Below are 27,914 nucleotides of genomic sequence, written 5' to 3'. Positions count from 1 at the left end.
CTAGCAGACTGGGTTCACCGACCTCTCCTCACGTGGGCCTGTGGTGGCCATTACTGGCACTTACATATGTCTATTTTCCTGGCAAAGTCTTTATGTATCTAACCATCTCACATGGGGAATGTGGGAGGAGGAGCGATGGGAGAGGAGTGAGACGAGGAATTTGGAGGGGAAAGCTTAAATAGACACAAGCTTCTGCTTCTCTCAGATCCATACCTGTACAAGGCCACTAAACTGTGCCACCGCCAGCACAATGAAATTCCCAACTCCAATTGTCAACAACCAAGCTGCCTGGAGGACCGATTTCATGCTAGAGGGAGCCTAGAGAGGACACAAGTTTGTGAGTAAACAAACTCCCCACACCACCCTTACGCCCCATGCATCTATCCAGAAAACTTCTTCCATAAAAGCTTCCAGGTTAGAACTTCCCCCACTAAGTTCAGCTATTACATTGATGCAGGGGTGGTAATAATGCTAACAGTAATAAGACGATAAAGCTTTTAATCGAATACTTGGATTCATTATTCCATATAATCTTTATCACAAGCCTAAGAGATAAGTTCTATTAGTGTTCTTATTTTATACAGAATGAAAAATGGCACTGGAGGAATGCTAACTCACTTGCTCAAGGTTATACAATAGGTTGTGCAGCCCAAATTTGAACATAAGCCGTTTGACTCCACAACCCTTACTCTTAATTTTTAAGTATCCTTTCCTAGATCCCAAATCGCATAGGCTACTATACTGCACTTCCATGACTCTGGGATTCGAGATGACTCTACTCAGGGTCATGTATAAAGAATCTAAGGCCAAAAAATACGAAGCTCTTGGCCAGGGTCACATGCCTATCTTAGTCAGTGCCAGGATTAAAATTCACCGTCCTCTAAGCAATATCTCCACCTCCACTGTCCAGTTGCAAAAACCTACCTGAGAATAAGAAAACTCAAGTCCTGTGACAGAGAACATGACCTCCGCAGCTGTAACCAGGACATATTGTGGTAGCTGCCATGCGATGGATAGTTTGGTGGCTGGAATGTCTTCTGTCTTCCAGGCCTGAGGACCTTGATTGGTGTTCTTGATGAGAGAAAGAAGAAATGGGATTTTCATTAATCTCAAGTAAATATTCTTGACCTTCTGCATTCTATGATCTTATATCCATCCTCTCTTTATATTTTCATCCTTTTGCTACCTTCAAGAGCTTGAGCAATTTCTACACAATTTCAGTTTTTTGAAATTTTTTTTGGTCAACACTGCTCTCACTTGTCTGGCTTCAGATACCATTATTGAGAGTCCTTAAAGTGGCACAATATTTTTATATTGTAGTTTATATTCCCACCATTTTGACCTATTGGGTATTTTGATCCTAGTCAATATTTTAAATATACAAGACATCTAAATAAATTATACAAATACAATGAATTTTCAGAAAGCACATTCTTGAGAAAAGTTTAATTCCTTGTCTAATTTTCTATGTAAGTATAATTAAATAAACTGTTTTTAACATTTTTTCACTAAATGTTTTCTTTTACTAAAATTACTTTATCAGATGAATTATTTTCTTGGTAACCCTTACATTGAAAATTTTGTGGATCAGCTATTAAAAATCCATATCAAATACCACCTGCTATTTTGAATTCTATTTACTGGCCATTATTTTTTAACTTAAATCTCACACAATTTTTTCAAAAAGTTGCAAATTTTTTGTAAAATTTTGATCAAAAGGAATTTTTTAGGGTTAATGTTTTGTTATTAGTGTCACCAAATATACATCATTATAATCTTTTTCTCTTTTTTTGGTCTAAAACTACTTTTATTATATGCAAGTTTTTACTTATGGTTGGTTTTATAAAGATTATGTCTACTAATGCATATTATCATAAATGGAATAAAATTTCAAAAATTATATATGTATTTCTTGGAGTAAAACTATTCTTAGGTAGTAGGTGTAATATCCGGATACACGATGAGATAAAAACGGCAGAGTTAAAACATCAAGGTCAAAAGTCCTTGGAATAAAAAGTCATTGATGTCCAAATCCAGTTGATTCTCTGAGTCAAGGGCCATTGATTTCAAATTAGTAAGACGAATTTTGCTTTAGTTAATATTGTGAACAATACCTGAGCATAGACTTGGATTTTCTCAGCCTGAGACAAATGACCTGAGTTTGTAAATCCAGGTCACATAATCAAATACCCACAGGCAGATAACTAAGTCAATGAAGCCAGCTGAATGGGAATGAGGTAACTTTGGCAAACTGGATACCACAAGCCCCATCTAAAGGGTATAACCATTAGCACCAGCAAACTAACATGGTAATTCCTATTACAAAATCTTGTTATTGTTTTTAAGAAATGTTATGAATCCAGCTTCTTAGGTGAAATCTCTTGAATTTCAAATATTGTCAATTAATAATTATTATATTGTTATTAACACTGTGAAGATCAACAAAACAAAACAAACACAGGAAGGAACAGGGCCCCCAGGTCTCCAATTTATGATCTTCAGTTTTTGGTATTTTTTAAAAATTAAATTTATTGTAGTGACATTTGTTAATAAAATTATATAGGTTTCAAGTGTACAATTCTATAATACATCATCTATATACTGCATTGAGTATTCATCACCCAGAATCAGGTCTCCTTCCATCACCATATATTTGACCCCCTTAACCCTCTTCTATCTCCCCCTCATCCCCTAACCCTCTGGTAACCACTAAACTGTTGTCTGTGTCTGTGAGTTTTTGCTTGTTTGTTTGTTGCTCTCAGTTTTATATCCCACATATGTGTGAAATCATATGGTTCTCAACTTTTTCTGTCTGACTTATTTTGTTTAGTGTAATAGTCTCAAGATCCATCCATGTTGATGCAAATGGCATTTATTTCATTTTTTTCTTATGTATGAGTAATATTCCATTGTATATATGTACCACATCTTCTTTATCCAAACATCTATTGAAGGACACTTTGGTTGTTTCTATGTCTTGGCCACTGTGAATAATGAATTACCATATGACCCAGCAATCCCTCTTCTGGGTATCTACCCCAAAAGTCTGAAAACATTTATTCATAGAGATATATGTACCCCTATGATCTCTACTTTAGATGCTTATTAGAACCTACATTCACAAACAACATATACAGCATGTATCTTGAGCAGAATATGAGAGAACAAACAAAAAATGGAGTAATATCAGGTATGTAAGTGTTATAGGTTGAATTGTGTCCTTCTAAAACTCATATGTTGAAGTCCTAACCCCCAGTGTTTGAGAATGTGAACTTATTTGGAAATATGGTTACCGGAGAATAATTAGTCAAGTTAAAATGAGGTCATTAGGGTGTGCCCTAATCCAATATGACTAGTGTCCTCATAAAAATAGAGAAATGCAGACAGGGAGTTCTCCATGTGTAGACAAGCATATGGGGAGAACTTCATGTGACCATGAAGACAGAGATTGGGGTGATTTTTTTACATACCTAAAAGAATATTGCCAGAAAAAACACTAGAAGCTAGAGGAAAGGCTAGCTTCTAGCCTGGAAGATTTTTCCTCACAGCCCTCATTAAAAAAACAATCCTATAAACACCTGATCATGGACTTCATGACTCTAAGATAATAAATTTCTCTTGTTTAAGCTACTCGGCTTGTGGTATTTTGTTACAACTAGAAAACTAATACATCTAAATTGGTTTAATATCTGAAAATCAATTTATACCATATCAGTGGAATAAAGGACATTGTACAAAATACAGCCCCCTTCATGGTAAAAATAAAGAAGTTAAAAAATTAAAAATCTCAACAAACTAGGAATAGAAGGGAATTTAACCTGATAAATGACATCTATGAAAAGCCCACTACTAGCATACTTAATGATAAAAGACTGAATGTTTTCCCCCTAAGCTATCTGCTCTCACCACTTCTAGTCAACATTATATTGGAGGTTTAAAATAGGGCAATAAGTCAAATAAATAAATAAATAAATAAATAAATAAATAAATAACTAGCATCCATTTTGAAAAGGAAGAAGTAAAGCTATTTCTATGCAGATGACATGATCTTGTATGTAGAAAGTCCTACAAGATCCACTAAAACACTATTAGAACTATTAGTAATAAATGAGTTCAGTAAGGTTGCAGGATATAAGATCAATATACAAAATCACACACCTGCAATGTACAATCTGAAATGAATTTAGGAAAATGATTCCATTAACAATAGTATCACAAAGAATAAAATACTTAGGAATAAATTTAACAAAATAAATGTAAAACATATACTCTAAAAACTATAAAGCATTGTTGAAAAATTTAGGTTTTAAAGATCTAAATAAACGCAAAGACATCTCATGCTCACTGATCAGAGACTTAATTTTATGATAGCAATATTCCTCAAAATCACCTACAAATTTAATGTAATGCCTACCAAAATCTCATCTGGCTTCTGTTCCTAAACTGATCTAAAAATTCATATGGAAATTCATGGGACCCAAAGTATCCAAACCAATCCTGAAAGGGAAGAACTCATACTTCTTGATTTTGAAATTTACTCCAAAGTAACAGTAGTCAAGACAGTGTGGTACTGGCACCAAGACAGTCACATAGATCAATGGAATAGAATTGAAAATCCAGAAATAAGCCCTAACATTTATGGTCAATTGATTTTTTTCCTGCATATTTTTTTTTAAATAAAAAGCTAACTCAAATTGTTTGACAAGAGAAGAGATTATTTGGCCATGACATTTGTGCATTGAGCTTACTGTAGGCAAGAGCCTAGGTCAAATTACTTTTCCTGTCTCTTCTGGCTCTCTGAATCACATTTCTTCTTCTTTTTTTAAAAAAAATTAGTTTCAGGTATACAAAGCAACATAATAGACATTGCACCCCTCACAAAGTGATAACCACCCCAATCTATTACACCTCTGACATTGTATGTAGCTGTTACAATACCATTGACTATATTCCCTATGCTGTACTTTACATCCCCTGACTATATATGAATATATATATTTAATTTAATTATAGTGGTCAATTGATTTTTAATAAGAGTGCCAAGACCATTTAATGGGGAAAGAATAGTCTTTTCAACAAATTGTTCTGGGATAACTGGATATTCACTTACAAAAGAATGAAGTTAACACCCTAGCTCACACCGTATACAAAAATTAACTCAAAAGGGACTAAAGACCTAAATGTAAGAGCTAAAATTATAAACCACTTAGAAGGAAACATAGGCATAAATCCTCATGACGTTGGATTAGGCAATGGCTTCTTAGATATGAGACCTAAAACACATTCAACCAAGGAAAAAAATAGATAAATTAAACGTCATAAAAATTATAAATGTTTGTGCTTCAATGGATATGATTAAGGGAGTTAAAAAGATAAACTATTGAATGGGAGAAAATACTTGCAAATCATATACCTGATAATGAATTTATATCTAAAACATAAAGAACGTCTACAACTCAATAATAAAAAGACAACCCAATTAGAATGGGCAAAAGATCTAAATAGAAATTTCTCCAAAACAGATATGTAAATGGCTAATAAATACGTGAAAAGATGCTCAACATCATTTTCCATCAGGAAAATAGAAATCAAAACCACAGTGAGATACCATTTCACACCTTCTAGGGTGGGTATAATTAAAAAGACAGAAAAACAAGTATTGGTGAGGATGTGGAGAAATTGCAACCTTCATACACTATTGGTGGGAATATAAAATGGTGAATTCACTTTAGAAAAGTCTAAAAGTTCCTCAAATAGTTAAATAGAGTTACCATATAACTCTACAAATTCCACTCCTAGATATATACCCAAGAAAAGTAAAAACATATATCCATATAAAAACTTGTACATGAATGTTCATAACCACATTACTTATAATAGTCAAAAGGTAGGAAAAACCCAAATGTCCATCAATTGATGAATAGATAAATATACAATAGAACATTATTTGCCAATAAAAAGAAATGAAGTCTAATATATGCTACAATATGGATGAACCTTGAAAAGTATGTTAATTGAAAGAATTCAGATACAAAAGGCCACATATTGTATCATTCCATTTATATGAAACGTACAGCATAGGCAAATTTATAAAGACAGGAAGAAGACAAGTGGTTGACCAACAGTATGGGGTTTAGGAGGAAACAGGGAGTGATTGCTAATGGGTTTATGGAATGATGAAAATGTTTTAAAATTGAACAACTCTTTGAATATATTTTTAAAAATTGAATATAAACAGAGGGTGCCAAAAATATATACACATTTTAAGAAAGGAAAACTGTATTAAAATTGTAATACTGAATCAGTTATGAACACACAGCGATATGTAAATGATGTATTACAGAATTGTACACCTGAAACCTATGTAACTTTACTAATCATTGTCACCACAATAAACTTTAATTAAAAACAAAGAAGAAGGGAATGGGTGGACAATATGTGGAGGTAGTAGGTATAGAATACTAAATTCTAGGAGATTATGAGCTTCTAAAATATCAAACAGTTGATCTGGGGAGTATGACTGCAAAGTGACAAAGAGAAGAGTTAAGTCAGTTGGAACTGAATTGTGACAAAGCAAAGCTGTTGGAGACAAAGCAGCCGGGGTGTGGTGATCCTGGCAAGTAATAGATGTGAAATTAAGATAGAATTGTTGCCCTTTTTTCTCTTTAATTTGGAACCCCTTATAATAAATAAAAATGTCCCCCAATAAAAAAAGTGTAATGTTCAACATACAAGTCTGACAATTAAGTTCGAAAACTTGTTGCAATGATGTTGCTAACTTTTTTTGATATCAGAGGGATTATTCATTATGAATTTGTACCAACTGGATAAACAGTTAACCAAGTTTACTATTTGGAAGTGCTGAAAAGGCTGCATAAAAAAATTAGACGACCTGAAATTTTCGTCAATAATTCATGTCTCTTGTATCATGACAATGCACCAGGTCACATGGTACTGTCTGTGAGGGAGTTTTTAGATAGTAAACAAATAACTATATTGGAACACCCTCCCTACTCTCCTGATCTGGCCCCCAATAACTTCTTTCTTTACCCAAAGATAAAGAAAATATTGAAAGGAAGACATTTTGATGACATTCAGGACATCAAGGGTAATATGATGACAGCTCTGATGGCCATTCCAGAAAAAGAGTTCAAAATTACTTTGAAGGGTGGACTAGGCACTGGCGTAGGTGCATAGCTTCCCAAGGGGAGTACTTTAAGGTGACTATAGTGAAATTCAGCACTGAGATATGGAGCACTTTTTCTAGGATGCATTCACAAACTTAATTGTCTGAACTCATATACTGATAACAAAAGATAAATTGAAGTCACATTTGAGTTCTGCAATTACAAGTGTTACCATGAGCGTCCAGACACTTCTGATTACGGTGAACTACTGCTTGAGCAATGTTGACCAAAGTGTCCACTTGTATACATATTTTTGGTGCCATCGGTGTTATTGAAAAAATATTTCCTATATAGTGAATATGTATCAATATATATTGAATATGTTAATATAGTTAAAATTATTATATACTTTAAATGGGTGAATTGTATGTCATATGAATTATATTTCAATTAAGTTGTAATAAAAATAGTATACCAATTATATCAGGTTATTAAATTAATTAAAATAAGTAAAACTTCACAGATTATTCTTACCACACCTTTAGAAATGTTCCATCTTTTTCTTATTCACTGTCTTTTTTTATATTTAATACAATGTCAAAAATAACAAAATAAAATTAGGATCAAGATTGATATCAAAATTAAAATTCAGAGGTACCCTGCCCCGATGGCTGAGACAATTGCTTTTGTGGACCACAGTTAACTGATGCTCCAACGTTTTTGTGGAGATTGACATTTGCTACCTGTCTTGGTATTTCAGCTTGTGATATGCTAGCAGATGAATCTTCAGGGAGCTAGGAGACTTGCATGTGGAGTCAGTCAAGAAGACATAAGTAATTTTTGCTTTCTTGGGGCCATAATGATGCTGAAGCAGACCATGACTCAAAATAAATTATGTCTCCCATTCCCCCAGACTCTGCGCCTGCTGCCAATGGTTATCTCTTTTAATGTTCCTCTATGGAGACCTCAGTAGGCTTTCTAAAGTCACTATAGAATCTATCATCTTACACTAGAAATAAGTATGTGATTGTAATACTCAATATGTACCGATAACAAAACATGAATACATGTCACGTGTATACTGTTTTTTGGCACCGCCGGTATATATGAAAGGAGAGAGCAGAGGTGGCCATGAGCTACTTACATTAGTAATGACAAACAGATAAGCTGCACCGAAGTCTAGTAGACCCAAATTCAGTGAAAAGTCATCATCTTCTGTTTTACACTGCACTGCAGGGTATCTGGAACAGGAGGTGTTTAGGTTAGAATAAACATCCCAGCTTAGAAAATCTCTCCCATCACCAGAGGAAAGAGTGGTCTCATCTCTCTATTGATGGTGAGTCAAGCAGCAAAGCCACCATTTCTCTTACAGAGAGGAGTCTCTGGGAGTAAAGTATTTTCATGCCAGGTTTTTCTGACCCTAATCTAAACCCTTCATTGTCAGTTGGGTATTTTCTTTTTAACCTTAAACTTGAATAAAGAGGCCACAAATTATCTACTTTTGTGGACTTCAGTACCTAAGTCTTCTCATCCAAGTCTGAGGAACTTTTCTCATCTGAGTCTTTTGAATTCATGGAACAGCATAAAACAGTGAACCTGAGAGGAGAAGCCTGAAGTAATAATGTGCCAATAGGAAGTACCAAAGGGTAGGAATGGAGCTAATAACACACTTTGCAAGCCTCCCAGAGGTGGGCCTTGTTTACTACAAAGTATGGCCTTCACAGCTATCATATCTCAATATATCTCTGTGGGGAGAGAAGGAGGCAAGGGTGGGAAAAGAGTCTGTGCGTACAGAAAATCCGCCACGGTATACCTCTATCTTGACACATCTATATGTGAAGAAAGCATGTGAAGAACAATTGTTGATAAAAGTAAAATGTCCAAAAGGTAATGCTCTTACTCTCCTGTTTGCACAGTTCTGTAAGCAGACACACCATAGTCTTCACCAACACTGAGGGGGAGATTTGTACCCAGGGAGATATTGACCTCTTTACTCAAAGTGTTAACAAACCTAGGGATAGAGACATTGTTACACATAAGACAAAACTTCCCAATAGGAATACAGATAAAAGGTACACATGATACGGGCCGTTTCTGCCCTTTTTTCCCTTTATTTTTTTTTTTTTTACTACTATATCTTCAGAGTCTAGAACAGTGGCTGGCACGTAAAAGGTACGCGATGTATATTGTTAACTGGATGAATGAATGAACTCAAATGTAAAAAGTAATCAGTAATCTTAGCTGTCCCTAACTTTCTCCTTCCTGAGGTATTAGCTTTCTACCTGCTACACCCTCATCTAATCTCTACCTGGAATGGACATTACCATGATCATCCACGGCAGTCGCAGTTGCCTCATTAATCCAGCTTTGGTGAACCCAGTTTCTTTCCTGCTTGTAATAGTGGGAGGGAGTCTCACCAATTGAGACTCCACTAAGAAAAATGGTTATGTATATATATGCGCCTCAATATATATTGAATATACATATACCAGTATTTATATGAAACTTATATTTATCCTCTTATAAATAAAGTCTGATTTCACTTACATAAAACTCAGACTCCCAACTCATAATTGAGTTATCATTGTTCTGGAGTCTGCATACAATCCTGACTGGATCCTTCCAGAACAATCTTTCTAGTCTTCTGAACCTAGGCCCCTAAGTTGTACCCCCAGTATAGGTTTTTGGTACTTTTCTATTTTGATCTTGGTCTCTGGCCCATGGCATAAGAAGGGCAGTTCCCACTAGAATCCTTAATGTTGATTATTGGACTTTAGAGAATCCTGCACTGATCTAGAAATTTCCCCTTTTACCCCTTCTGGAGGTTCCTATGGCTCTCTGACCTAGGGAAGTTCTATGGATTTTTATAGCAACTGCCTAATCGCTCTATTTCATGTCAGATTCCTGCCACAGAAAGCAGGTGACCTCTTTGGTGCTCCATCTCTATAACTGTCCCAGGCTACCTGACAAGACCTTCAGCCTTATCTGGATTCAAACCAAGTCTTTTGACTCCAAATGTGTTACCCTTATTACATCACGATGCCTCTATAAGTTTGTAATAAAAACTATATTACAAAAACATGGTAACAATAAAAGATATTCAACTACTAACAATGAAGGATTGTTTTCTCAAGTCTAAATTTCTCTCTGGGGATCACAGAGAGAAAAGTACTGAGTTATTTTCCTGAGAACAAGATAAGTGGATAAAGTCAGTAGACGAGATGTATGCATCAGACACAGGATCATCTTTGAATACCACATGGGAAAGGAAGCCTATCTGCTCTGTGTCCTGGAAAATGCCTTCTGACACCCATGACCCTGACATTCTAGGAGAGAGAATCCCTGTACTGAACAAGTACAGTGTGAGGCCTCTTTATTTGAAGCCCCCACAGATCAGAAGAGACTCAAGATTCAAGAGAACAGAGTGGCCTGGGATCTCCTTGACATCCAAACCTCACAGATGTCATCCCATTGGTTGTTACGTTTTCTGTATCCTTCACCTTAAAGAGAGGAAAGTGGAAATAAGTTACAGCTGACAATAGGGAACCAATAATCAGAAAATTTTATCATTATGCATATCCTTGGTAATATATTGATGAGATTACACTCTAGGATAACAATCTGGAACCTAGGTCATTCCTCAACTTACCATCATGCTGGAAATACTTTTCCCATCTTCTCGAATGAGCAGACTGTACCAGTTCTTCTCTTCCACAGAATGCTCGGTGTAGACAGACAAATTGCGATATTTCAGGTGGAAGTGGAAATCCTTGCTTTCTGTCTTTAGGTGGAGTTTAGAATAATGTGGCATTTTCTGTAGAATGAAAAACCTGTCATATTCACCTTCTACCCCATCTTGGACATCACAATCTCATAGCATCCCAGGGCAGGTGACCTCATCAGATACTTTCAACATTATTCTTTAAGCTGGTAATCCCATTTTAAGGAATATACCATAGGAGTAATTAGAAGCATGCATAAATATTTATGAGTAAGGATATTCATTATAGGATGACACAAAATAATAAAAAACTTAAATACCTATAAGGAAATCTTAAAATAAACTATGATATTATCTAGAATGGAATTTTATGTGTCCATTAAAACCATGTTCTCAAAGATTATCTAAGGACATGGGGAAATGTTTATGATGCAATTAATGTTAAGAAAAAATCAAGGTCAAAACATATAAAGTCTGAGCACTTTTAAAAAATTAATTTGCTTATTCATTTATACAAAAATGATCACTATAATTATCTGTGAGTGATGGAATTAAAGGTGGCTTTTATGTCTTCCTACATACTTTACAATTTTTAACAATAAATGTATATTACTTTTATTATTAACAATATTTTAAAATAAGCACAGTAATAGTGGTGAAAACATACAAGCCAAACTCTTCCAGAGGATGTGTGATTAGTAGGCAGTTTGAAACAATAAGACAAGTTACAACTTACTAAGAGCTTACAATGTCCCAAACACTATGCTAAGCACTTTACATATAATACTTATCTTTACAATAGCTTTTGACATAAAAATTGCCATTTTGCAAATGCTGAAACTAAAGTTTAGAGATAAAATAACTTGTTTAGGGTCTTATAGCGAGGGAGTGACAGAACCTGGAATTGGACTGGGGCAGTTTGACTCCACAAACGCATTTGACTCTCAAACGGTTTGACTCTTAACCACTGTATTACGCTGCTTCTTTGGTGCATAATCGGAATGTTTCTAATTCATTTACGTACATATCTCACCTGAAAGGATTTGATGGACTCTGCCAACAGAGAATTGTTTTCATCTTCCTGCATTGTCACCTTCACCTCATCATCTGCCAGATTTAAGACTTGGAGGAAAATCTCTTGGGGACCTGGTTGGGGTGGGGCCATTTCCTTAGGACAGAAAATACATGTCAGAATCACCAACAAGTAACCCTCTGGATAAAATGAGAACACATATCTCAGTCAAATCTCTGACAGCCTAGTCCATCTATTCAGGAAGACACAGTTTTCTTCCTCTGAAGAGTAATTGGATTAGAAAACTTTGAAGGCATTTGGAGGGGAAACACCAGCTCAGTGTAGCAAGCACAGATGTCAGGTAACAAACTTCATGATTTTTGACTCAGCTGTGGCCTCATACGTCATTGCTCAATTGTGGCTATTCAGTCTGCCGAAAAGGGATTTGTTTGAACATCTGGTAAGGTATCATATAAGCCTGTGTTTCCAAAAACGTGGCTAGATACCTTGGCTATTAGTGTTCACAAATTCCTTGACAATGTATTCTGAATCACTCAGGTGAGAGATGGGCCTCATTTTGCACTGCTGCTCTTGCCCTCTATCTACTCATTTATCACAAATACTTATGCACCTTCTTTAAAATAGGTGCCATGCTAGGTCCCAGGGAATCAGAACAGCAAACAAGATAGATAAGGTCCTACATTTATAGAGCTTAAGATTTATTAAACTCACATTAATTTTTATCTCTAGAACTGCCACAACTGCAAATGCCAAGCTTGCGAGGATCATACCAACAGCCATTTTCCTAAGTGATCTGCAGAGAAAAGGGAGATTATATCTAAACTTTAGAGTCTAAACAATAAAATGTAACCCCCCCGTAGGCCTACCATTAAAGACCTTTCCCGATTTGGTGCCAAGTCCTTTTCAAAGTATTTCCTAGAACACATCCTTCTTTTTCCCTTTACTTGAGTCACTTTGAACTGTTGTTTGTGATGCACCCCATTTTGCCACAGCTACCTTTGTTTATGAGGCTTTTTCTATCCATTATGTCATAATAACAAGTATAATAATAATACAGCCAGATTTATTGAACGTTTAGCCCATGCCAGGCCTTATACATTATTACCTCATTTTCCTCTTCTTCAGAAGTCTTTCCCCTGGCAGCAGGAAGGACTTTCTTCCTTCTCTACATTTCCCTGGCACTTTGCTTCCCTTCTTAGGACATCTCATGTATTTCACCTTGTCTAATAATTATTCTTACACTCATTCTAGCTCCTTTACTAAACAATAAACTCCTTGAAGGCAAGATTTCCATTTGCATGTTCTTGGTGCTAAACTCACCAATATTTGCTCAATGAATCAGTAAATGACAAAAGGCCACTTGAATATGGTAAAGTGGTCATTAAAAAGAAATTGCTATTAAGTCAGGAATTAGAAGAGGCTTGAAACCCTCTTCTGCCAAACTTCATAAAGAATAACATGGGCCACTGTGAGCTGCGCCCTCCTTAAAAAAATAAAAATATTAATTAATTAATTAAAAAAGAAAAAGAATAACACTTCTATTTTGAATGGGGAAAAGCAATAAATAGGGACAATTCTATCCCACTCTTACCAGGTCTCCCCACTTATTTCATAGGGACAATAAGAGATTTAAAAGGATTCATTGTCATCAAAGTCTTTGGACTTTTTTGAAGAGGCAACTTTCAAGAATAAAGTAAGAAGTTGGTTTAGGAGCTATTCTCACATACTCTTGACTTTCTGTGAAGTTAGGCTATCCCTTCAACATCATACAGTGAAATCTGCTGCGATGGCTTGGACTCTCTATAATAAGAATTAAGCAGTTCAAATTCCCATACTACAATTGTAATAGGCATTTAGTCTAACATGGGTAAATAGAAGCAGGAAAAATGATAAATCAAAACATATCATCACTAAGTAGAAAAAAATACTGACATTGAATCTTTATCAAACTGGGCAAATATTGAGTCAGTTTGGAGCAACACAAGCATGATGAGCACTTACGAGAAGTTAATTCCACACTTGGAGACCAGACGATAAATGACAAGGTCAAACAATGGGATGAAGATAAGAACCAGAAGGGGATTTAATACCTGTAATGCCATGGTAGAAAGGATTGGTTACAAATATTCTATCATAAGTGTGATCATATGCTCTCACTTGCTTGTGCACATTCTCCCTCATACTCAAACACACTTACATTATACTAAGTACAGAAGGATTCCACATCTCGGCCCCTTTACACCCAAGACTCTATTTCCTTTGCACCTCAGTTTCCAAACATCCCAAGGAATCAGTTTCACTCTGAAACTGTTTTTCTGCCAATCACTTGGGAGCTCTTCCCTCCCATTCTCACTTACCATCTGCATTTCCACAGTCCACAGGAAGATGTCACGGGCAGAAGAAAGGAAGAATTGGGGATTGTTGAACAAGGGTTTAAGAAAAGAACTGGGAGTCACTAATAAACAGAGATTCTGACTTGGTTGCTCATACAACAAAGCCTTCCACTTTCTTTGACAATATTTCCTTGACATGGAAAAAAAGAAATCCAACTCATACACTTTTCCTGTGAGCTCAAAACTCACTTTCCCTGGAGTTGGGCAGGAGATACTGACTGAACAGAGGATGTGAAAGAGAAGTGTGGGGTTTAAGGAGAATATTTTCATCCCAATATTTAGCACTTCTCAGCATACAAAGAAAAATATCAAAATATCAAATCCTAATATTACAGGTAGAGGTATAGATGAGGAAAGGAATAAATCCCCATGACTATACAGAAGTCTCCTACCTGCATCTGTTCAGGCTGAAGCACAATAAAACCCTGAAATATAATAAATTAAATTTAGATGATGGCTAAAGACAACAAAAGCCTAAGTCAACAATTTTGGTAATTAGCAGTTAAGAAGTGTAAGTTAAAATTCATCAAGTCTTTGGTTCAGGACCACGATCATGCTTATAAGGGTTTGTGGGGGAACAGACTGGGAATGGCTTCAGGCTGTCTTTGCTGAAGGAAGATAGGCCTAAGGCAGAATATTCTTTTCTGTGTACTATGCTTTTCTTGACTTCAGAGAGAATAGAGTCAGTGTGCTTTCATTAATCTCTAACTGCGGTTGTGTGTGGTAATAATGTGAAGTAGAAGCCATTATGGTTAGGGTAAATATTCCCACTGACATGTAGTGTTTCCAAAATTGTTCTCCAGGGGAATCAACAAGAAGACAATCATGGTAAATCCTCGGCAAACAGAGGAAGGGGAAAGGTAAAATTATATTTGGCAGGCTCCAAATAGACAGCTAATAAGACTCTGGCGTCATCCCACCCTACCATCTTCACAACTGAGATGGGAGAAAAACAATACAATAATCTAGGAAGTGGAACAGCTGAGAGCAGAGATGGAGCTTTATGTGACTTTGCCAAAGAATGGAGATTAGAAAAAGAGACAATAATGCTTACAACTTTCCCCTTCTTTCCATATCCATGTACAAAATATCCCATGTGCAGGTCCGCTGCTGTGATGCTTGCCTGAGAGATGGGGCCAGTTGTGTACATTAACCTGTCCTGTTGTGCCGAGGGCAGGCTTAGATAGAAGAAAACAATCACCGTCCCAGGTCTATACCACTTCATTTGCTATCCTCTCAATACTTCCTCTTATGCATTTAAACCCTTCCCATCCTTATATTCCTGATTTCTAAAGATTCTGTTTTTTATGTTTAGATGAGCTTTCTTTACTTTGCCTCCTCAGTATTATCCTGCTAAAGGCACCTCTCTTATGATTGCAAATCAGTTTTCAGAGAAAAACACAAAGAAATTAATTTTTCCCTGATATGAATTATAAAGAAGATAATAGACTTCTCTGGAAAATCTCTTCAGCTCACCAAATTCCCATTCATCCTGGTGGCTTGCAAGGTCCATCGTGAGCCCTAGGGACAGACAGATGCTATTATGAGAAATCCCTTTTCTGTAAGAGGGAAGTGGCTGGAAGAAGGAGTAGATTTCAAAACAACTCTTCTTACCTGCTGTTCCAAAAGAGCCCAGAACATGGGCAATGGGATATAAAGGAATAGTATTCTGGTTAGTGCTTTCACATCCATAATGAGCCGCTTCTACAAGAAAGGTAAAGAAGGAACAGGCTAAATTGCCAGACATCGTTTTCCTGCTTGGAGTAGAAGTACCCCAGAGCAGTAAGAGAAGAGGCTAAATGCAGTAGGAGAGAATCAGTTTGAACATGAGGAAAGATGCTACAGAGGCATAGATGTGTTTGGAATTCCAACTCACCGGGTATTTCTCAGCTGCCCAGTCTAGCCAGTGCTCACGCTTTGTAATGTCCCCAGAACGGTTCTTGAAACGATTGGAAACAGCAAACTAGGGCAGAGCATAGATATCAGAGGAGAGACAAAAAGAAACCACCTCTTGCCTTTTCTAATTCATCATCCCTTCCCTCACTTAAATGACTTATTCCAACCCTTGGATTTAATCAGACATTGAATTTCAGAATATTTTAGATAAAATTTTATCTATCCTTACATTCTGTTGGCAACATATATAACTACATTTCCGAAGATTTTGCCAATTAAAAAATGATTACATTATTTTTGTTTACTTAACTGTTAAGTAGAGGCACAGAGGAAGACTGATTTATTGCCATTGTGCAGGTGGCTAAAAGGCTCAGACGTAGAACAGAGATCATTGAAAAACAAATGTATACCTATGTTTGAAGGCCTATATGCTCACCGCAGCACCTCTTTCCCTTTGATTGAAAAATGCAGGTAAACAATTCATGGACTTACCCAGATACATTTGACAACTTGAATCACTATGTTTCCTTCCGGAGGTGTTTTTTTGTACATTTTGCTTCCCATTGCAAACACAACTGCAGTTGATAAACAAACAAGGTTCTGAGCTTCTCATTTAGCACACTCAGTATGTCAATGCTAAGGACAGACTGCTGAAGTGTAGAAGTGACTGGCAGTTTTCATAAAGGAGGAAACTGACTTAACATTTCCTGACTTTGGAGTTATAAAAATTAGGAGAGCCAAGAGAAGAATGCAATGGTCATTTGTTAAGAGATATATGTTGAGATTTCCCTGTAATTACAGAAATGGAAGTCACCTTTGAATTCTCACTCTTCTTTCTCCATCTCTACATTAGAGATATTACCAGCTTTCATTGGTCCCCTTTCTTCAGACTGTCCCCTCTTTTCCATCACCACTGCTATGACTGATTTAGGACCTCACAACTTCTACCCTAAATTATCAGAAAGGCCAACAACTAGTTTCTCAATCCCTGGTCTCTTCTTTCTCTTATCTGATGCCAAATTAAAACCTTCTTTCCAGGACCTACCAAATAAGCCCAAGCTCCTGGCATGAAAGACCTTCCTAAATTCATTATTGTCCTGATGGTTATTCTTATTACCATTGAAGACTTATTGTTATATGTAAAGTAGTAAGCATTTTATGTACATCAACTGATTTAACCTGACAAACTATGTAATACTCTCTCCATTTTACACATAAAGAAATGGAAGGTTAAAGAAATTAAGCAATTTGTATAAGGTTACAAAGCTAGAAATGGCCAGTAACTGCACTTTTGATATGAGGCCTATCTGATTCAAAAATCTATGCTCTTAACCACCACAAAGCATCTCACTCGCTCATTCTTACATTATACATTATGCTAGACACGACTGGGAATAAAGATAAAAAAAGATCTGGCCCCTGGCTGCAAGGGAGCTCCTCTCAACCTACCATTTCCCACTTTATGTTTCATTACTCTCTATTAGGTATCCTGTGCTCTAACCACGATTCATCATTCCTACAAACAATTCTATGCTGTATTATTTCTCTCTTGAGCTTATTCTCTTTCCCTTGACCCACACCTTTATTCTTTAACCACATCTCCACAGCTAATTATAGGTGAATTTTATTTTTATTTTTTTTCTTTTACTTTCCAAATAACAAAATGAGCTGGTATTATTTTTATAATTATAAAGTACTGTTTTTTCAAGTTTATTAAATTGAACTAAAACTATTGGAAAGACTCCATATTGGTACCCTCCTAGATATGCTTTCCTCCTTAATGGATTTTCCAGCTTTAGCAAGATATGCCTCTAGAAGCTCATTTACCAAAGATGCCTTTCTCAGTGACCAGTAGCACTTGCCAATATCCATATACATGAGGAGTCACCATATTCTTCTTTACTTTAACTTTCTAATTTATCTATTCCTCTCAGTCAGATTCACTCTACTACATTTTCTTTATTCATCCCTCAGTTTCCCCAAAGCTTCTCCAAATAGCATTCTTTACCTACAATAGCCATCTTACTGGTGACAGAAAAAATATTCAGGGAAATAATGTTAATCATGGGAGACAAGTGAGCAAATAAAGAGTATCTAGACAAAAGGAAAATTTTGGCTAGGAAATAACCTTCTCCCGAACCTAAGAAAGACCCTAGAAAGAGGCTGGAAATCTCAGGAATTCTGGTCTCAATCATGACATTGGAGTGATAAAAGGAAGGCCAGGTAACAAACTCAACAAGGTCACACTTAAATTTCAAGGCCACTTAACTAAAGAAGATATGTAGGGCTCTTGAGTTTCTCTACTATCTTCTCCCTGTCAACATAAGAAACATCCAAACATGTAGAGAATTTTATGAGTTTATTTGAGCCAAACTGACAACAATGCTGGAAAGATCTCAAATGATCTGGAGAATCACAGTTTTGCAGTTTCTTTTATACATTTGGAATTAAGGAAGGAACTAAGGAAGATTATATGAAGGTGGGAGAAAGCAAGGTGGGGATTGGATTACAGAACAATTAACAAGATTATATGCTCTCTTGAGGATGGTTACACCTTTGAGGGGTCTGGAAAAGAGGCATTTCAAAGATGTCTTGACCCAGATGCACAAAAACAATGGACAGGGCTTGCTTAAGGCAGAGATAAACCTTTTACTAAAGCAGGGACTACCCAGCATGACCTTCCCACTTAGGAATTTATGGTCAGATCACCCTGTGAGGTTACTTTCGGTCACTGGATTAGTCTGATTTATTATAGAGCCCCTTTTTCATCCTTATCCCTCTAGTAGATGATGTTGCCTTCTGCTTCATGAAAATAGATGCCTTCAAATGGAAACTCTCTCCACTTCCTGCCATCAAATCTATTAATTCTTGTATCCACACCCATCTTCTCCTCCCTCCAGTTAGGTGAAGGTGATATTCCTCCTTTTGTACCAAGGTAATTCTGCATTGTGTTCCTTCTTACTGATTATACTGTCTTCTTCTCACATCTTCAACCTCTTTCTCTATTGGAGTCTTCCCAATAATGTTCAAGCATTCTTGATATCCTCTCTTGACTTCATGTCACCTTTCAGCTATAAATACTTATTGTTTCCCCTTTCTTACCTCTTATTCACTTTCTAATCTATTCCAGTTAATCTTGAATCTCCACCAATATACCATAATTGATATCACCAAATCAATGAACTTCTTGTTACTATATTTAATGGAAATTTTTTACCCTTACCTCAATTTCCCAGTCAGTAATACTGGTCACTAATTGATTCCTTTCTTCTTGAAGTCCTCTTTTATCCAAAATAGCATTACTACCACTTTGGCCATTTCTTCTTCATCTCATTGTGGGCTTTTCCTTTTTGCTTATCTTTTAAATACTGGTGCTTCTCGGGGCTCTGTCCTAGCCCTCTTTTTACCTTATTCTTATTATCTCTTGGTTATTTTAATTATTTTCATAGCTTAATTTCTATCCAAATACTAATAGTTCCAAATCTTTATCTATAGCCCAAACATTTCTTCCAAGCTCCAAATCTGTATTTCTAAATAACTGTTTGATAACTTTAAGTATATGTTCAAGGATATCTAAAATGTAAAATGTCCAAAACTAAAATAATTGGTATTGCCCCAAATCTGCTCTCTTTCATTATCTCAGGTAATGATCCCATTATTTAACCAGTTGGTCAAGTAAGAACCTGCATCTAACATTGACATATCTTCTCCTCACTTCACATATCTAATCATATCAAGTTTTGTCAATTCTACCCAGGCCTGGACAAGGTGAACTGAGTGATGCACTCACCTTCAGCACAAAATTTAATGGAGTGCCCAAAATTCAAATACATAGTGTCCTTGACTCACTTTTAATCCACTCTCTCCATATTTTTGTCAGACATCACTGAAAAATAAAAGTCTAACAATCATTCCTCAGTTCAAAATCCTTTTATAGCTCTCCAGTGTCTTCCTGATAAAGTTATAATTTCTTAATTACTTAAAAGGCCCTTTGTTATCTGGTTTCTGTCCATTTCTCTTCTTTATTTTTCTCATTTATGCTCCAGGCAATCTGAATTATTTTAAAGCCTTCAAAGATGTCATCCTATCTCTCACCTTCTTGTCTTACAGATACCCTGTCCTATTTTTGTTTCACTTCCAATCTCTTCTTTGATTAATTGTTGTTAATCCTTTAGTTCTCCCCTCAGATATCATTTATTTAGGCAAAACTTTGCGACTCTCAAAGTTTTAGACATTCATCCCTCCTATGTGTTCCTATAGATTTCTCTGTACTTATTCAGTTGTGATACTAATCATACTATTTTGTAAATTCTTTTTTACTTGTCTGTCTTCCTCTTCCTCTTGGACTATATACGATTTTTTGAAAGCATAAACTCTGTAGCCATCTCATGCACCCGTGTGACCCCAATACCTAGGACAGAATCTGATACATAAAAGGTGTATTAAATAAATGTTTGTTGAATGAATGAATAAAGAAATAAATTAAATTATAGTGAAAGGCCAGAGGGTTGAGTTATTTATTAGTACCCAGAAAACTGAAGCAACTGACTAATAATGACAGGCTAGCTCTTGTTATTTCATAATTTATAACACATTTCACTTGTAGCATTTCTTTTCACTTTCATAATTACTCTAATGTACAAATATTATTATTGTGAAATGATCCAGAGAAGGAGACATAGTACTAATCACAGGAAAACATTTGGGAAAATGTTTGGCTTTGAAGGAACAAGGAAACAGGGAATGTATTATCACAGCTCTGCTGGAATAACACATAAATTTCCTTGGAATTTGAATTGGAATCTGAGTGTTACTACTAGGCAACCCCTGGTACAAAATGATCAGATTAAACACTGAGGCTTTGGGCTTTTTTCTTCTACTGAACTCTTTATGTTTGGGCTGGACATCTTCCAAGTGGGTGTCACCCAAAGACTCAGAGTGACAACAGGTTTCCAGGTCAATGATTAGAGACAATCATTCCAAAGTTTCCCCTTAGACTGCATAAACTAAGCAGCACACACATCTCCTTTCCTCTTACATTACTGGGTTCTCAGTGGTAAAGAGAATGCTGCTTGATCTAATTTGCATGAGTTTTCATCTACTTATGCAACTCCTTTTATTCTCTTTGCTCAAGAGCAAACTCCTTGGGAGCATTGCAGAGCAGGGCAGAAACAGCTAAATCTAGAAGCAATGTAAAAGGCCCAAAGAATTAAAAATGTCTTCCAATTGCCAGATAAATAATTATCACATGAAATAAGCTAGATGAAGAGAAAGGATTAATTATCTTCCTTGCTTCTTCACATATTGTAGTATAGACCAGTTGATCTCAACGGTAACTACACATTAGAATCACCTAGATATTTAAAGAGTTATAGATGTCAGGCCCTATCCCACAGATAAACTGATTTAATTGGTCCTACATCGGGCCAAGGGATCAGTCTTTTTTAAAGCTCTCCAGAAATCTTATTAGTTGTGTAATCTCGAACAATTTTTTTTAAGTTTTCTGACTTTATTCAGTTAATTTATTTCTAATGTTTAGGGAAAACCCCTACAATAACACCTACCTAAATGGGTTAGTGTGAGGATTGAATAAAACAATTTGTGTAAAGTGCATACATGATGCTTTATATGTGACAGCCTTTAGTGGTTATTAGTTTCCTCTGCTCCGCTGCACTTACCAAGAGCTATCACCATAAGCAATCCTGGAACTCCAAAAGCCAATGCATAGCAGTCTCCCCCAAAACACTGCACATCTCCTAAAGAAAAAAAAAAGTAATCCTGAATCTTGAGTCTTTGATGCTCTATTCCACAAACTTGGGTTTTTGAGATTGTAGACATAGATGTCTTCTTTCTTCCCATTACCTAATTCGTAATCTGTCTTTTGGGCCAGACAAACCAAAATTGAAAGAAATTCTCTCAGGTTTTCAAGCCCTTAAAAAAAAAGAGGAGGGACAGCAGGAAACCTTGAACAGATTTTTGACTGGCCAGAATAAAGCCTTACACAGGGCCCCTTAGAAAAGATTCTAACCTCTCAGCATGGGTGTGATAAATGTAGAAATCAAGCTCCCTGCATTGATGGAGAGGTAGAAGACTGAGAAGTATCTAGCTCGTTCCTCTTCCTGAAACAAACAAAACAAATCGTCAGTTCAAGGTGCCTCTTAACTCCATCACCACCCTATGTTGAGATTCACCTGGAGGAACATACACAGACAGATTCAGATATTGCCTCCATGGTGTCTGAATATGACAGTAGATATTTCAAAACATACTAGGCTGACCCCAGACAAACACTTGCACATCTTTCAAACCCAAGTACAAGTATCTTTAACATTATTTTAACCCCTTTACCTGGGCAACAATGATCATCTTGTACACTATGCCACTGCTGTGTCTTACACATATCTATCCAAATATTAATTTCTTTGCATTAAATGTCTGTTTTTTTCAGGTTTTAGTTCCTTTAGGGCACAAATCATGTTTTACTCATTTCTGTAATCCACACTATTTAGCATAGCACCTGCAAATATTATAAACTTAATAGAAATTTGTTGACCGAATTGAGTGAATGATTAAGTAATTTGTGGAACGTGCAGTAGGAATAGGATTAGAACATAGGGTAGTAAACTGTTGATCAACAGGGTAATTTACTAGTGCTTATGGAGAGTGTGCCAGAGAGTATAAAAGGAAGTCCATGGGCTTGTAAGTGGCTGGTGGAAGCTTGGAGGTGGCTTTGTCCCATTATTGACTATCTTCATGGAGCAGTTACCAGATGAAGCAATATTCAAAAAAGTTGCTAATGCTTTATTCATTGTGTACTGCTGTGCCTCATTCTGGGCCCCAGATCTTTTCCTGACACATCAGCACAATCTGTCTTTCCCCATTTTCTATTTATGGTGTGTTTTGTTTCTTTATCTGATCACCATTTAAATCTCATTCCACTCATCTATTTGTATAGTTAATTGTGCTGCATAGAATCCCACTTGCCAAAGTTTTGTTTTTTCTCCAAATTCAGCAAACAATTATCATCTATGGACCCCCAGACAGATACAGAATTTAAAATGATAACTCAAATGGTCTGAAGGGTAAGAGACGACTTGAGTTATAACCACAGGAAGACAGGTCACACAGAGAGAACACAGAGAGAAAAAACAGAAGCGTGATAAATAGCTACAGATGAGGAAATAGCTACATGAAGACAGACAAAAAATAAAACTGAGAGCAAAAGAGAGGAAGTCAAAAATGTTGGCTAATCTAAGAATAGACTATTGCCTATTTGTTGCTGCTCCCTCATATGGGTTCATTTTTACCTTATTCATACTGTTTTTTTCTCACTGACTATGGAACGTATTTAGGAAAAGAGGGAATAATCATCCAGACAAGGTCACCTACAGAAACTCACTCTGTTTTATTCCGAATGGTCATTTTCGGGAATGGTCAAGTTAGAGATGCTTATATCATCCCGTCCCATTCCCAAAGCACTTACCACATTTCTTCTTAAATACCTCAAGTGAGAGTAAACTCACTACTTCAAACTCTGACTGTTTGAAGTTTTTCCTTTCATTAAGCAAAAAGCGAGTTTCTTATAAGCTTTCATTCATTGGTCTCAGGTTTAATTGCTGACATCTGTACAATATCTATAGAGAGCGATAATATTCTCTTTAATTATTATCTTATCCAGGCTAAATATCTCCAATTCCTCGATTTTTCTTCATAAGGTATGTCTTTTAGTCCCATCCACCATCCTCGTCATTTTCCTTTGAACATTTTTCAGTTTTTTTTTCTATTAATGACCAGTACCTAGAATAGAACATAACTCCCCGGATATCATCTTACCAGTGAATTACTTTGATCTTGGCAAATGGCTACTTTCCAGGTATCTCTGTTAATGCTTGCTCTACATTCTTGACAATATAGGAATAACAGAACTCACATGTTTTTGTTCAAACTGGTCCCCACCAAAAGCTGCCACGCAGGGTTTGATACCTCCTGTTCCCAAAGCTATTAGACTCAGGCCAACCAATGATAAGACTCTGAAACGGAGAGATGAGGATACTATGCATATTGATATTAAATACAACATTAGAAATTGAATATAGAGTTACAAGAAGGAAAAAAAGGTGCACAAGGGTAAATATTCCCTTTACATTTCAAACCTGTGGGCACTTTCCATCTGCCTTCACTCCTAGGAAAGACTTGGAAGCACTTATGCTCTTTATGACTCTGGCCTCTGCCAGAAAGTATTTATTGCATGGGAAAATTTGTCCCTGATATTCTCATTTACCCCTTGTGTACAACAGATAGGAGCATATTCTGAAGGAACTTTAAAACCTGTGGTTCTCAATTTTGTCTTAGTCAAAGGGACACTTCAGTAGAAAGACCTTATAAACAATTATCCCACATACCCTTACTAACCACAAAACAAAATGTTAAAATTCATCATAATTTGTGGAAGTGTCACTGATTTTTTGATGGGACACCAATAAGAAGGTATCTAATATTTATTAAATTTCAAACAAAATTCTTAATTTATTGCACAAATACATGTACATTATAAATATGACTACATATGACCTGCTTCTTGAACAACTGTAATCCTCTATACTGACTGAATAGACATAAGAATATATCAAATGCTTCTTGCTCCACAAACATCAATAGCTTTAGGAAAAATGGATAGAGCAATTAGAATATGTGAAACTACACGAAAATGGAACTACCCAAGCTTTGAATATGATTTCTACAAGGTATTATAAGGAAATATTACAGACATTTTTATAACCCTGTTAAAGTACAGATGCATGGGTAGGTGAATAGGAGAGGGAATATGGAGGGCATAAGGGTTTTAATGATTGTCTTCAAGCTTATGATGAGTTTTTATGCAGAATACTAACTAGGCATTCTGCAAGTCCCCAAATGTGTAATCAAAACACATGAGCTCAGATACAGTAGGAAAGAATTCAGCTGGTCATAAAACATTTTTTTTCTTAACCAATCTGGTAATAAAACAATAGGTTAGGAAATAAAGGGACATCTCTGATAAAAAAAAAAAGAAAGAAAATATCTATAATGAATATGTGAGACATTTACCTGTCTAATGGAAGAAAAATGATTCTGTTTATGCCATGATTTTACTCACGTGTGTACCATGTGTCCCCCCAGCACTGGTAAGGCACCCAATGACTTGATCAAATGGCCAACCACATACACCAAGGAGAGATAGATAATCGTCCTGTTGACAGAGTTAAATCAGTCAGTCTATGGACTGAATTCAGAGACCTGAGCAATATAGACTCAAAGTTCATACTGTTCTCAGTGCCAGGATAAATAAAGTAGGAGGAGGAAGAGGTGGAGGAGGAAAAATTTACCTGAGAAATGTAAATAGAAATAATAATGGTGGATGAAATAATCAGACTAGAAAAGGAGAGAAGTGTTTACCCTTTAGTGTTAGAGGTAATGGACAATCCCTTCAATCTCCTTTCTCATGCCTGATCTCTCTCTCCCCCCTCCTCACTCTACACATACACAGAGGATCTCTGCTCTGGTACAGAAATATTAAGACCAGGATAAATTCGTAGTGAGTAATGATGTTTTAAAGTGGGAGAACCAGAAGAACAGAATACTTTGAGATGTTTAGCTCAAGGAATGTCTTTGGTTCTAGAAATTGGTAGGAGTCAAGGAAGAACTCCAATCAAACAGGAAAAAGGAATGGCTAATACAAAGAATTTTATCTAAACCCAACCACTAAGATATATAGAGAGGTAAACGACTCTCAGGTTCAGTTTGGTCACTTACATCCTTGGGTTAATTGTAATCTCTGCTACAGTTTCCTCATGGACAAGTTACCAAGGATAAGAAAGGAGCCAGGGACTTTGAATAGACTGTCCATGATAAAGATCATGAAATATGGCAGACTATCACAAATACAATATACTCCTTACGTGTATTACCACACTTGCATTCTCTTTCTTATAAGTAGAATGTTAGTACTAGAGAGAACCTTGGAAATTATATAGTTTACATCTATGATTTTCAGGTGTAATATACTAATGTGAAATATAAAGAATGGAATGAAGGTATCAGAGATAGAGATGCTGGGGATACCAGAAATTTTAGGATGTGGATTTCTTATTCTAAATGCCTAATCTTCCCAGGCTGGCTCTCTAGAGAAGGGATCTTAGAAGGTTTATAATGGCAGGTAGAGAATAAGAAATTGAGTAACTGATCTAGGGCTAACTAATATCAGAAGGAGGTGACAGTCTTTCACAAAAGGTTTTATAGAGTCTTCTAGAGAAAAGTTCTCTTTGTTGGAATAAAAAGAATAAATAGAAAGAAAGGGAATGAAAGTGGACTGGAAAAAGGCCATCTCTAATGAACCTAAAAAAGATGATCTATGTTAGATCATCAGAGAGAAAAATCAAAAGGTGTCTCAGCTGGATTACTAGAGTCTGAGTAGGAAGATCTGAGCAATATCAGATTATTGGACTAAAGGAATAAGAAAAGTGCAAGTGGCTTAGAAGGAAAACAGGCAAGCTTCTAGGTGAAAGCCTCATGGAATTAGTCTAGGATATGAAGAATATAAGAGAGGAAGCTAATGGCAGGAAACTTTAATACAAGGAAAAGGAAGTCAAGAAAGACTTGGAAATTCCACCTTTGAAATGAGATCATTGGGGTCATTGTAATTCCCACCATATGACACAGAACCATTTTAGATAGAATTGACCAATCTTCCATTTGCAAATGAGGAAAGTGAAATCTAGAGATATCAAAGGACATTCCTAAAGTGACATTCCAATTCGTATTGATTGGGATTAACTCTAGAACTTCTACTTTCTAACTCATGGTCCAGCGTTCCTTCAGTTTGATCATGAACAAGTTATTGTAGAAAAAGGAAAGGGAAGAGGAAGAATTTTTAAATACTATGTCATTACCAGAGTTATTTTTAATTAGAGCTTAGGAACTGAGAAGGAGTGTGCAGTGATGACAGAGGACGTGACCTAGCATGAAGAAAGTCAGCTATGATCAGACAAAAAGGATAGGAGGGGGAAAAGACATGCTATACACCCATTCTGAGAAAGAGAAAGAAGTGCAGAGAGGACATCAAAAAAACATATTTGGCAATAAACTCATTTAAGAGAGTTTATTGCCAAAGACATTCCTTGAGCAAAACATCTCAAAGTATTCTGTTCTTCTGGTTCTGTTCTTCTTGGTTGCAAGTGATTTCCAAGGTTGAGTACAGACTGATAGGCATGGGTCACAGGGAATAAAAACCAACACCAGGGAAAAAAGTCATCTTCATGCCTGCCCACACCATCTGCAGTCTTGTGCCTACATCTGAGTATCTGAAGGTGAATAAATTTATTAACTGATAATAAAATAAATTTATTAACTAATAAATTTATTAACAGGCACTCTTCTAAGTGCTGTGGATAAAAATATAAATAAGATTTTGTTCTCTAAATGTTTGGAAGAAAATAGATTTATACACAAATAATTATAAGACAGAGTTTGGTAAATGACATATGAGGGTAAAAAAATAAGGAGTTCAAAGAAGATTAGACTACTTCTGGATGGTAATGAAAGGTGAGGAGCAGAGAATACTCCATAGCATAGGTGGCATTTGCACTGAGCCTTAAAGGGTCAGGTCAAGGAAGGAAGAAGGATGGGGAGGAAGAGATTCCATGAAGTAGAGACAGTGCAAACAGACATGGAGAAGAGATGCCCTGGCCATTGTTAGGGAAATATTA

At 36.2% G+C, this 27,914-nt stretch overlaps 1 protein-coding gene across 2 annotated transcripts in view; it reads right to left on the bottom strand.

The window, feature by feature from the left end:
• SLC15A2 (solute carrier family 15 member 2) overlaps positions 1-27,914 on the bottom strand; it is a 35,541-nt gene that overhangs the window by 1,973 nt on the left and 5,654 nt on the right. The window contains exons 4-21 of one of the 2 annotated variants that reach the window (XM_081064770.1): positions 25,307-25,399; positions 24,101-24,200; positions 22,199-22,289; positions 21,849-21,926; positions 16,663-16,745; positions 16,151-16,237; positions 15,889-15,978; positions 15,751-15,795; positions 14,667-14,699; positions 13,883-13,971; positions 12,593-12,674; positions 11,882-12,016; positions 10,777-10,941; positions 10,581-10,627; positions 9,028-9,138; positions 8,272-8,368; positions 925-1,071; positions 214-318 (exon numbers count right to left, since the gene is read on the bottom strand). In XM_081064770.1, the coding sequence (XP_080920896.1) occupies positions 214-318; positions 925-1,071; positions 8,272-8,368; positions 9,028-9,138; positions 10,581-10,627; positions 10,777-10,941; positions 11,882-12,016; positions 12,593-12,674; positions 13,883-13,971; positions 14,667-14,699; positions 15,751-15,795; positions 15,889-15,978; positions 16,151-16,237; positions 16,663-16,745; positions 21,849-21,926; positions 22,199-22,289; positions 24,101-24,200; positions 25,307-25,399 (1,678 nt within the window). Of the gene's footprint in view, positions 1-213; positions 319-924; positions 1,072-8,271; positions 8,369-9,027; positions 9,139-10,580; positions 10,628-10,776; positions 10,942-11,881; positions 12,017-12,592; positions 12,675-13,882; positions 13,972-14,666; positions 14,700-15,750; positions 15,796-15,888; positions 15,979-16,150; positions 16,238-16,662; positions 16,746-20,389; positions 20,594-21,848; positions 21,927-22,198; positions 22,290-24,100; positions 24,201-25,306; positions 25,400-27,914 lie in introns of those variants that run through there. The other variant, XM_081064771.1, reaches the window with a different exon arrangement.

This window comes from Rhinolophus hipposideros (genome assembly GCF_964194185.1).
Source record: "Rhinolophus hipposideros genome assembly, chromosome: 2".
Lineage (NCBI taxonomy): Eukaryota > Metazoa > Chordata > Mammalia > Chiroptera > Rhinolophidae > Rhinolophus > Rhinolophus hipposideros.
This window is presented reverse-complemented; position numbering and strand designations above follow the sequence as displayed.